The 13047-nt window shown below is 40.9% G+C and overlaps 1 protein-coding gene across 1 annotated transcript in view; it reads right to left on the bottom strand.

Annotated features, from left to right (window-relative positions):
* LOC126424820 (nuclear RNA export factor 1-like) overlaps positions 1 to 13047 on the bottom strand; it is a 156064-nt gene that overhangs the window by 29285 nt on the left and 113732 nt on the right. The window contains exon 11 of the mRNA XM_050087613.1: positions 7097 to 7268. Coding sequence (XP_049943570.1) covers positions 7097 to 7268 — 172 coding nt within the window. The remainder of the gene's footprint in view (positions 1 to 7096; positions 7269 to 13047) is intronic.

Below are 13047 nucleotides of genomic sequence, written 5' to 3'. Positions count from 1 at the left end.
TCGGGGTGGGGGGGAGAGATCGGGGTGGGGGGGAGAGATCGGGGTGGGGGGGAGAGATCGGGGTGGGGGGGAGAGATCGGGGTGGGGGGGAGAGATCGGGGTGGGGGGGAGAGATCGGGGTGGGGGGGAGAGATCGGGGTGGGGGGGAGGGATCGGGGTGGGGGGGGAGAGATCGGTGTGGGGGGGAGGGATCGGGGTGGGGGGGAGGGATCGGGGTGGGGGGGAGGGATCGGGGTGGGGGGGAGGGATCGGGGTGGGGGGGAGGGATCGGGGTGGGGGGGAGAGATCGGGGTGGGGGGGAGAGATCGGGGTGGGGGGGAGGGATCGGGGTGGGGGGGAGAGATCGGGGTGGGGGGGGAGAGATCGGGGTGGGGGGAGAGATCGGGGTGGGGGGGAGAGATCGGGGTGGGGGGGAGAGATCGGGGTGGGGGGGAGAGATCGGGGTGGGGGGGAGAGATCGGGGTGGGGGGGAGAGATCGGGGTGGGGGGGAGAGATCGGGGTGGGGAGATGGGGGAGGGAGATTTTTCCAACCAGCTCGTGATTTTGAAAATCTTATACCACACCACTTAGACAGAATTTGCCACAATATCCCTCAGGACACCCAACAACTCTGTCAATCAATGCCAAGCCAAATACCTACTTGCATACAGACCACAGGTGGACCAATGAGTTAGTGACTTGCTCAATTTGTTAAGCACTTTCTCTTGAATAAACCATCCAATTTTTCTGAAATTGGAATCATTTGTTTGTCCATACACATAGATTACATTTACCGATTTCTGTAGCAGTAAGCTAATTCCTTTAAGGTACATTTTATGCAAGAAACCGACTTCAAAAAGGGGGGAACAACATCTTGTGTCCCATCAGGATTTGTACTAGGCTCACTCTTGTTATTAACGTACATAAATGATCTTCTAATGTCCTTAAGGGACAGTTCAAAAACTATGTTTTCTGGTGACAGGCATACTCGTTTAGGGCTCAAACTCAACCCTAGCAGACACAGCTTACAGCTGATGACACATACAATTGGTTCACTGTTAACAGTTTAAATGTGAAATCTCTGAGACTCATATAATGCAATTTCAAAAAAGCAAGAGTGACCTTTTAGCATCAGGCATAGTTATTAAAATATGCTGAATGAAGCACAAGGTGTAAAATTTCTTGTGGTCCAGCTGGTTGACAAATTAAAATGGAAGCAACACAGGGGTAAATTGAGCAAGTTCAGCATGTTATGTCCTTAGAAGTTTCTCTCACTGAGCTGACCTAAAGAACAGACAGTTGGCATATTTCACATATTTTCCCTCCCTTTTGTTTTACGGTACTATTTTCTGGGGCTCTGTGCCGAAAGTAAATGAAGTGCTTATCCAGCAGAAGTGAGCAATAAGAATATCACATAAAACAGACAACCACACACATAGCGTAAGTCCTTTTAAGGATCTTTGAATTCTTACAATAACTTACCAATACATTTGTTCCTTAACTGACACACAAATAATTTTCATATAGACTCCTCTTGCCCAGGCTTCAGAATGCAGTTATACACTCTTGTGATAAACATTCCACAACCTCCCATCTTACATAAAGCAAATAATTGAATCCCAACCAATTCGAAACTAAAATAAAAACATATCCCATCAGGCACTCTTTCTACAAATTATTTGAATATCTAGATTAACAGATTGAAAAGTTTTCTTGACTTCATGGCACACTCCAAACACAAGGTTGTGCACATTACAACTAAATAAGGTGGATCAGTTTTGTAAAAAAAAATATTTATTTCTTGCATTATTATACACCATTCTCGTTGACAATATATTGCCATTTCTCTGGAAGCTTATAAACTCCATTATTCGAAAATGTGGGGGTTTTCAGATTGATGACCTTTTTGAGGTTTAGTCTGCAGTCCTCCAAGGGGTGAGGCATTTGCTATTCAGGAAATTTGAAGTTGGAAGAGGTAATGTCTGGTTAATATGGCGGATGGGTAACACATACCACTCAAAAGAATGCAGCTTTTGACAGGTCACCAGGAGTAATGTGGTCAGGCGTTGTCGCGATGAAAGACATCATGATGTCCCGATCTGACAGTGATGGCTACCCTTTATTGCACTACGATTTACTCTTTCAGGTATTGTACATGATCCACTTCTCATCTCCGGTTATCATCCATTCCAGAAAAGGAGCATTCTGATTGCTTCTTAATGAGTCACAGATACACACACTGAATCAAATTTGCTTCCCTCAGTTCATGAGGAACCCATGTACTGCAAATATTGACGTAATCTAGCTTATTCAAGTTCCTGGCTACAGCGGCATGTGCAACACAGAGCTCCAGTGCCAACACCCACATTGTCATTCATGGATTGTTGACTATCATGTCATTAAGTCATTCCACATCCATAACCATTGGCCGTCCAGGTAAAGGTTTGTTTGTAAGGGAGAAATTCCCAGATCAAAATTGACTAAACCACTTTTGACATGCTCGAGCTGTTACTATGACATCCCAATCTACAGAATAAATCTTCTGCCGGCACTGTGAGGTGGCTCTCCCCTTACAATAGTAAAACAGCACAAGATGTTGGAAATGTTCCTTCATGCTTTCCACAGGTTGTAAACACATGTTCACACTATTTCATCCAATAACATGAAAGAGAATTATATGGAGCAGAGATAATATGAGTGAAAATAATATTTTATTACATGCACACATGCATGTGCGCGCACACACAAATGTATATTAGGAGCTTTGAACAGATATGTGATTCAAAGATGACAACTGTATGCCACAAGTTCACAGTTTGTACCATGCTGCTCTGCTGAATGAATTTCTTACCAGCGAGAGTTTTGAATCTGGGTACTACCGCAAGTCTTTGAAGACAAACTCCATCCTCCTGTCAGCCAACACACATCTACGAAGTTGTATTGTACTGATAGCCATTACAGCTGATCTCTCAGAGTATTTCATGTTGTTGCCAAGCATTTGTACCAGCTAGGGGCTAGCTATTCACAAAACTTCCCAACTTCATGCTCTCATTTCATTATTATCCTTACTTAAAGAACACGGAAAAGATTCCTACTGACAGTAAGAATTATTTGATTCATAATCCCAGAATACAAATGTTCAAATAATTTCTGTGAGTGGAGATGTCAGCAATTATTTCTTACTACCCCTTTATACAAGGGTTGACTGAAAAGCAATGCCTCCACCTTCATAACTCTTCAACAGTTGCCAGCATTGGTAAGTGGCAGGTACCAGCTTGTTCTGTTGCCTCTTCTCTACATCTCCAGTTGGTGGGAAGCCTTAGCATTGGGCAGTTGTGTTGCTACAGCGTTAAGTATGGAACCCTGCAAAGACAGTCGGTCAGTGCGATTTAAGCAACGTGCAGTCATTGAATTCTTGACAGCAGAAGGTGTCACCCCAAAGGAGATTCGTCACAGAATGAAAGCACTTAATGGTGATTGTGTTGATGCGAGTACTGTGCATCGTTGGGAGAGTAAGATTAAAGGTGTTGAGGCGGAAACATCTAACATGCGTGACAAACAAAGAGTTGGATATCCTGTGACAGTAACAATGGAGTTTCACAAGTAAAATGTTGACAGATTTCTCTATTTAACTGTGACAGGAGACAAAATATAGTTGTGGAAACAGTGTCGACTTCTTCCACGATGGCTTCAGAAACGTTGTTCATCGATGGCAGAAATGCATCCAATCGGCTGGTGACTCATCGATGGCAGAAATGCATCCAATAGGCTGGTGACTAAGTGGAAAAGTGAATATTGGTAATTAAAGATCACGTTCTAAGGAATATTTCTGCATTTGATTTATTAAAATATTCCCATCCAAACCCAATTAACAAAGGTTGAGGTGTTAATTTTCATTCAACCCTCGTACACATGCCATTGGATTTGTCACCCTCATTCAGAATCTCAGACAAGGAACAGGAGTTCAAGATGTATCATGGTCGTATGTGTAAAAGATTATTTAAACAACTTATTTTTTGTTACAAATAGCAGCAAGTAAGAAATATATTGAGGTGAGAGTCCAAAAATTCCATCATATTTCTGCAAACTGCAGAAAGACTTTGGACATTATTATTGCTTATTTCTCCAAAATGGTGGAACAATACTTTATCAGCTTGTCACAGTGCCAATTCCATTTCAACTTTTACCTATATGTAGTTCAAGAAACTTCACACACACAGAGTTGCATTTAATATGCGACAATTTCATTTGTAAATACATTACATTGTTTGTGAATAGTTGTTCTGTTCACTGCACGTGAGTGAATTATTGCTTAACTACGATTTTCTCGTGAGTCATGTCTGGCGTAGTTCGAGATATGATTGTTGTTGTTTTTGTGGTCTTCAGTCCTGAGGCTGGTTTGATGCAGCTCTCCATGCTTCTCTATCCTGTGCAAGCTGCTTCATCTCCCAGTACCTACTGCAACCTACACCCTTCTGAATCTACTTGGTGTATTCATCTCTTGGTCTCCCTCTAGAATTTTTACCCTCCACGCTGCCCTCCAATACTAAATTGGTGATCCCTTGATGCCTCAGAATATGTCCTACCAACCGATCCCTTCTTCTAGTCAAGTTGTGCAACAAACTCCTCTTCTCCCCAGTTCTAGTCAGTACCTCCTCATTAGTTATTTGATCTACCGATCGAATCTTCAGCATTCTTCTGTAGCACCACATTTCGAAAGCTTCTATTCTCTTTTTGCCCAAACTATTTATCGTCCATGTTTCACTTCCATACATGGATACACTCCTACAAATATTTACAGAAACGACTTCCTGACATTTAAATCTATATTCTATGTTAACAAATTTCTCTTCTTCAGAAACACTTTCCTTGCCATTGCCGATCTACATTTTATATCCTCTCTACTTCGACCATCATCAGTTATTTTGCTCCCCAAATAGCAAAACTCCTTTACTACTTTAAGTGTCTCAATTCCTATTCTAATTCCCACAGCATCACCCGACTTAATTTGACTACTTTTCATTATCCTCGTTTTGCTTTTGTTGATGTTCATCTTATATCCTCCTTTCGAGACACTTTCCATTCCGTTCAACTGCACTTCCAAGTCCTTTGCTGTCTCTGACAGAATTACAATGTCATCAGCAAACCTCAACGTTTTTATTTCTTCTCCGTGGACTTTAATACCTACTCCGAATTTTTCTTTTGTTTCCTTTACTGCTTGCTCAATATACAGATTGAATAACATTGGCAATAGGCTACAACCCTGTCTCACCCCCTTCCCAACCACTGCTCCCCTGTCATGCCCTCGAGCCTTATAACTGCTATCTGGTTTCTGTACAAATTGTAAATAGCCTTTCAATCCCTGTATTTTACCCCTGCCACCTTCAGAATTTGAAACAGTGTATTCCAGTCAACATTGTCAAAAGCTTTCTCTAAGTCTACAAATGCTAGAAATGTGGGTTTGCCTTTCCTTAATCTATCTTCTAAGATAAGTCGTAGGGTCAGTATTGCCTCACGTGTTCCAATATTTCAGCGGAATCCAAACTGATCTTCCCCGAGGTCGGCTTCTACCAGTTTTTCCACTTGTCTGCAAAGAACTCTCGTTAGTATTTTGCAGCTGTGACTTATTAAACTGATAGTTCGGTAATTTTCAAATCTGTCAACACCAGCTTTCTTTGGGATTGGAATTATTATATTCTTATTGAAGTCTGAAGGTATTTCGCCTGTCTCATACATCTTGCTTACCAGATGGTAGAGTTTTGCCATGGCTGGCTCTCCCAAGGTTGTCAGTAGTTCTAATGGAATGTTGTCTACCCCTATGATTAAGTTATGCTCTGTGCAAAATTCTACCAGGCAGCTTCCTCTTTCATTTCTTACCCCCATTCCGTATTCACCTACTACGTTTCCTTCTCTTCCTTTTCCTACTACCGAATTCCAGTCACCCAAGATTATTAAATTTTTGTCTCCCTTCACCATCTGAATAATTTCTTTTATCTCATCAAACATTTCATCAATCTCTTTGTCATCTGCAGAGCTACTTGGCATGTAAACTTGTACTACTGTAGTAGGTGTGGGCTTTGTGTCTATCTTGGCCACAATAATGCGTTCACTATGCTGTTGGTAGTAGCTTACCCGCGCACCTATTTTTTTATTCATTATTAAAGCTACTCCTGCATTACCCCTATTTGATTTTGTATTTATAACCCTGTATTCACCTGACCAAAAGTCTTGTTCCTCCTGCCACCGAACTTCACTAATTACCACTATATCTAACTTCAACCTATCCATTTCCCTTTTTAAATTCTCTAACCTACTTGCCCAATTAAGGGATCTGACATTCCACGCCCCGATCCGTAGAACGCCAGTTTTCTTTCTCCTGATAACGACGTCCTCGAGTCGTCCCCACACGGAGATCCGAATGGGGACGATTTTACCTCCAGAATATTTTACCTAAGAGGATGGCATCATTTAACCATACAGTAAAGCTGCATGCTCTTGGGAAAAATTAAAGCTGTAGTGTCCCCTTGCTTTCAGCTGTTCGCAATACCAGCACAGCAAGGCAGTTTTGGTTAGTGATACAAGACCAGATCAGTCAATCATCCACACTGTTGCCCCTGCAACTACTGAAAACGCTGCTGCCCCTCTTCGGGGACCACACATTAGGATAGTATGCATTACAATTTTTGTGTAACCCTTTGAATGAGATTTTTCTAGTAGATATTTACGAAGATCAAAACTGGCAAACAGTGAACTGAAATGTTCCTTTTGTCTCTAATCCTGAACTTAACCCCATGTAGGGGAATACCACAATGCAATAAAATTTACTTTCCACTAGAAGGTTCTTGCAGAACTTAGGTCTTGAAAAGGGCACAGGAAAACATCACGCAGATAATTTTTCATAGTAATGCCTGCCAAAATATCATACTTCAATTTGTATTTGAAGTATTTGTTACCGAACACCTGTGACAAAGCAGTTAAGAAGCTATTTTCACACATGTTATAACAACAAAACAATTTTCTTCACCATTTGCAACTCCAATGAAGAGTCATACAAAGTACTGAACTAGCGTCTATTACCTGCCGATTAAATCTGCTTCTCTAGTGAAAGAAACTTACTGAGAAAATTAGAAGGTCAAAGGTGAAGGACTGCGGGTCATGTTCTGTTCGAGGAAGATCCGCCAGAGCAGCGACCACCACATGACGTCCGCGTCGCAGCAATTTTCGCCGGCGGTCTGTTTCTGTTACACGCATCAGGTTGCGATTGTTTCCAAGGTACACATTCAACCGGCTGAAATAAATCACAGTAATAGTTAAATTGCCACATGACAGACATGTTTCATCCTTTAATTGTGTGTGTGTGTGTGTGTGTGTGTGTGTGTGTGTGTGTGTGTGTGTGTGTGGGGGGGGGGGGGGGGGGGGGGGGAGGGGGGGGGGGGGGACACGTCAAGTCTCTTTCTTGGCAGGAAATAACCCACAGCTATAGGTGGTGGAGGAGGAGATTAGTGTTTAATGTCCCGTCGACAAGAGGTCATTGGAGACAGCTATAGGTACATAAAATGCTGTGCTCTGACCTGTCTTCTCTGAATTGTATGTATCTACTACAAAAAAGAATAAAATAGTGCTCACAATACTACGAGGGTAAGTCAATTATTATCTGCAGTTTAATTATATTTTTGTTTACTTTGGTAGTACTGTTGTTCTACATCTATGACGCATGCGTTGTTTATTTGCTGTTATATCTTTGCAATTTTCAAGCTGCTAGGTTAGTTTCGTCATCACTGCCGTGCTGTTAAGCACGGCTGCTCTGCTGCCTATTTGCACCAAAGAAGAGCAACGTTCAGCGATCCATTTTTTGTGGTTGGAAGGCATTTCAGGGCTGAAATTCATCAAAGACTTTCAGTACAGTACGGGAAAGGTGTTTTGCCACAACGGAGTGTCTATGAATGAATTGAAAAATTCCGAAATGGTCATAAGGGTTACGCGCGATGAAGGAACCAGATGACCGTTTATTGCCACAAATGAAGAAGCCATTGAGTGTTCACGTGAAATGATTCTCCTAGACGATTAACTACTGACGAAGTGGCACATCGTCTGCAAATTAGTCACGGTTCTGCCTATGAAATTATCCGCAACAGACTTCGATTTTGTAAAGTTTGTGCAAGATGGGTCACAAAACAACTCTCACAGTTGCATGAACAAACGCGCTTGGACATCTGCAAAAAACATTTGTATCGGTATGGTAATGAAAGGGACAACTTCTTAGACAGGATCAATACTGGTGACGTAACATGGATCCATCATTACGAGCCGGAGAGTAAATGGCAGAGTATGGAATGGAAACATCCAAATTCGCCGTACAAGAATAAGTTCAAGATCCAACCGTCCGCAGGAAAACTGATCCTTATGGTTTTTTGGGATGCACAAAATCCAGTAATGGAGCAGTATGGGGAAAGGGGCACAACAATAAACAGTGTACATTACAGTGAGATGCTTACTGCCAGGCTAAAGTCTGCAATTCGAAGCAAACGCCAAGGATTGCTGTCAAAAGGTGTTGTGTTGTTGCACGACAATGCCCGTTTGCGTACTGCTGCCCACACTGCTGTAACACTCCAGAAACTCAAATCTGAAGTACTGGATCATCCTCCATATAGTCCCAATGTTGCCCCTTCTGACTATCACTTGTTTGGTCCACTCAAACAGGCATTAAGGGGGCCGTCTATTTGCCCCCAGCGAAGCAGTGAAAGAAGCGGTGTATTCCTGGCTCGCAGCTCAACCGAGAACCTTCTTTTATGAGGGCATCAGGAAGCTTGTACAATAATGGACCAAGTGCGTTGAAACACAAGGAGACTATGTTGAAAAATGTTGTTGCTTTAAGTTTCCTATTCGATTACAATAAAATTTTATAACTACTTTGCAGATAATAATTGACTTATCCTCGTAATTCCAACAAAAAGAAACATGGTGTCCACTGAAGGAGTCCCAGATTTTCAAATTAAATATCTCTAAAATTAAGACTGATAGAAGAATGCAACAAACGGTTTGTTTACTGTATAAGCTGTAAGAATTTAACACAGAAGTTTCTAAATAGTGCAAAAAGCTGCTAACACATGGTACTATAATTGCTATACATATGCCTATAAATAGTGCACCACACTGAAACGCGAAAGGAGGTTAGCACACCAAAGGAAGAGCTAGAAATCATTTATGTCATTGAGCAATGTATTTTTCTGGTACTGGAATACCACAGGTTAGAACATAGTCTTACGGCAACAAGGCACAGTTTTCAGACATGATTTAATGTCCCAAAAGGACCCAATGCAAAAGTTATTTGCCAAATTCCATCGGACAGGCAGCTTGGCTGGTGTTATGGTGGGGAATGCTGACCCCAAGGAAATTGTAATAACAAGGGCTGTTCAAAAAGTATCCAACCTTATTTGTTATTGTTTAAGCTAAGAATATAATAAGCGTGTGCGCACTCTCTATCTTTGTAGGTACATGTAGTGGATAAATCTGACTTTTTCCCATGACTGTGGATCCAACCAATTGCTGACTAGCTGCTGACAAGTGCACACATGTAAGTGGTAGTCATTGGATTTTGTGTTGTGGGCAAAGTGACAGAAAAAGTGGGACAACATTACTGAATTAAATTTGTTTAAGCTTGGCTGTTCTCAAGTTGAAATAATCCACAAGATTCGACAAGTGTTTGGGGAAGAAGCAGTGGATACCACACAGAGAAAAAGAGTGGTACAACTGCTTAAAAGAAGGTTGCTCATCAGTGAAGAATGAAGCACATTCAGGTAGGCCCCCCCAAGATCCACAAATGAGGTGGTCATTGAACACATAAGTACACTGGTGGTGCAGGGTAGACAAATCGAAGTCAGCGAACTTGCAGGTAAGGTTAAAATTGGTACTGGATTCATTCATTCCATTTTAATGGAACATCTGGACCTCAGAAAATTTGTGCCAAAGTTCCTAACAACTGAGCTACTCCAATGGTGTGGTACATCAAGATTATAGCTCAGAAGATACTCTTGTCAATAAGGATTACTACCATGAGGTTTTGCGTTGCCTTTTTGAAGCAATGACACACAAACGGCTCGACTCGTGGCAGTGGGAAGTTGGCACCTCCACCACGATAAGGCATCCACTCATCATTCTCAATCAGTTCAGTTTTGACTGAACGCAACAGAGCTGTGGTTTGTCAGCCCCTCTATTCAGCTGACAGGCACTGAGTGACTTCTGGCTGCTCCCTAAACTGAAGAGAGAGATGAAGTGACCAGATTTCAGAATTCAACAGAGCAGTTGCACACCACACCATATCAGAAGATATTTTCCAGTGAAGCTTCCAGAAGTGGCAGCAGCACTGGGAGAGATGTGTAGAAGCCGAAAGAGACTACCTTGAAGGTGACTAGTGTCAAACAACTTTATCTGAATAAAGAATGATTTTACAGATAAAAGTCAGATACTTTATTAACAGCTCACGTACTCCTGAAAATGCTGCCACAGTTTCTGGAATTATTTGACAAAAGCCAAGGAAATCTGTCCAAAGAATTGCAGCAGAAACTGGCTTTAAGTGTTCCAGTGTGCGCGGAAGACTGGGACTCAACTTACACATTTCCATTCAAAATCCAAAGCCACCAGGTCTTACGTGTAAGATAAAAGGGTTGACTTTGCAAACCAGATTCTCACAATGATTAATGACGAAGGATTTGACGTTGTCTGCATCTGGTTCATAGATGAAGCACACTTCCACCTTAATGGAATTGTGAATAAACAAAATTTGCGATTTTGAAGTTCCGTAAATTCCCATTTGTGTGACGAATGACCTCTATATTTTCCCAAAGTTACTGTTTAGGCTGCAGTAAACTATCATTAGTGAATGTTACATCACAATTTTGGAACAACTGGACTCTACACAGCTAGCATCAGAGGATCAAGCAGAAAACAAGAGCGTTAGAGGATCAAGCAGGAAACGAGAGCTTCATGCAAAATGGAGCCAGGCAACATTGCATCGAATAAGTGTTTTGCTTTCTTGATGAATACTTCAGGAATAGCATCATTGAGTTGGATTATTGCAAATTTGTTGGCACAAGGATCCATTAGCATCCATATTTGCCGTATCTGACTCCTTGTAACTACTTTGTGTGTGCTACATTGAAAGACACTGTCTACTGGAACCGCACCATCACGCTGGACGAGTTCAAATCAGATCTGTGTGGCACCTGAATTCATTTCCGTTGAGGCACTATAAAATGTGACAGCGGATTTCATTGTTCCTTTGTGCCACCTCCACACTGTGAGTAGAGGACATTTCGAAAAGATTGTCATGTGATTGCGAAGACCGCCTGCTGAGGACATGCGTTATGTACGCTGATACTGTACCAGCTGCACAGCATACAGTGCCACCTGTTAGCAGTTTTCCGAACTATCTTGAAACTTCTGTATAAAATTCTTACAACTTTCACAATAACCACAGCTTTTGTTATGCTTGTCGATTGATCGTAGTTTCTGAGATATTTATTTTGAAATCAGTGATCCCTTCACTGGACACACTGTACAAGAATCTCAAGATTACATTAAATTTTCTGTACCCTGTATTGTGATGTAACTTCGTTCAAATCAATACTGTCTAGTTTAAAGCAACAGTCTTTTGACTGCTGCCACCAGCAACACATCAATGGAAGCCTGAGGCTGTTAGTTCCCTTTGCATTGCCACTTCCACTGTGCAAACCACTGTCCCTACCAGTTTTCAGTTGGTCATTGCAGTAGGGAATACATTTAATGTTCAGTTTCACATGCCTTACCAGTGTGATAAAAGTGGTTGAAAGAGGGGGCATGGGAGACACTGTAAAGATCTCTGTCATAGCCAAAATTCAGATTTTTGTTTGACAAAGAAACCTTACTGACTTACCCTCTTCAGTTTTCTTAATATTCATATGATTTGAAGATTATTGCCAAGACATTAATTCCCTAAAGCAGTATGACAATTCTTAAATCCAAAATAATGCTGTTGAAGATTAGAAAAATTTCCAGCACTGCCAAGTGCAAAACATTTAAGATCAATTAACAGAAACCAGTAGCTAAGCGTGGAAGTCCGATCATAAAGCAAATGGTTCAAATCTCACTAGTAGCAATTTTTTTCACTCTTATTTAAATTCCATATTTATTAACAAATACTGAATAATACTTTAATAAAAATAACATCTCATTACTTTGAATTACTAGTTGTAGAAAAATAAAGTTTGATATGGACATGTAATATGCCACTGTTAAATGAAAAATCATTATATCCATCAATAACGCTGATCAATCTTCATAAATAGAGGAGTCTTATTTTCTATTTGATGCCTTGCATATTGGCACCAAACTGTAATATAATGCAAACACTGGCATTTTCATGTAATTAGTAACCAGAAATAAAAAAATATTTTTATTATAAAATATGATTCAACATTTGTTATTCAAGGGGCTCCGGAAAGACTCAAAATCATGAAAAGTTCAAATTTTACTTTTTTGCGTTTTATGAATCTGCAGACTATTACCTTTTAATAGATATATAATTTATTCAATTCCGAAGACTACAACTATTTTCAAATTTTTTTTGAAATGTGTTCTACATGGGCGTGACCCACTGTGGCGCTGTTAAACTGCTGTCAAATGGTGTTGTTATTAACGTCCGTGTTCATCAGGTACATTTTAGTGATGTGAGATAAAGTATGTGTTGTGGCTAACCTGTGATGGTTCAATATATATCGCTGGTGTGATTGTCGATTGTTTCATGTTTATTTACTCTGTCGTTATCTCGAAAATATTCGTAATTAATCCTGTTTCTTGAGTCTCTGTTTTGTTGAAGTATAATAATGAGTAAAAGTAAAGTTATTAGAAATCCTCTGAAGGCTTTTAAGAAAAGGAGAAATGTTGGAAAGCCAAAGGTATGTGTTATTACTGTAAACAATAAAGACGATAACCAAGTGAGTGAACCTAACCTCTCAAGTACACCTGCCCATAGCAGTCAAAGTGGGAAAGAAAATACTTCACAGAAGAAGCTTGGTTCAATGAGTGAAAAC

The sequence above is a fragment of the Schistocerca serialis genome, chromosome 10 (genome assembly GCF_023864345.2).
Source record: "Schistocerca serialis cubense isolate TAMUIC-IGC-003099 chromosome 10, iqSchSeri2.2, whole genome shotgun sequence".
NCBI lineage: Eukaryota > Metazoa > Arthropoda > Insecta > Orthoptera > Acrididae > Schistocerca > Schistocerca serialis.
Note: the sequence above shows the minus strand (reverse complement) of the source record. Positions and strands in the feature narration are given on the sequence as shown.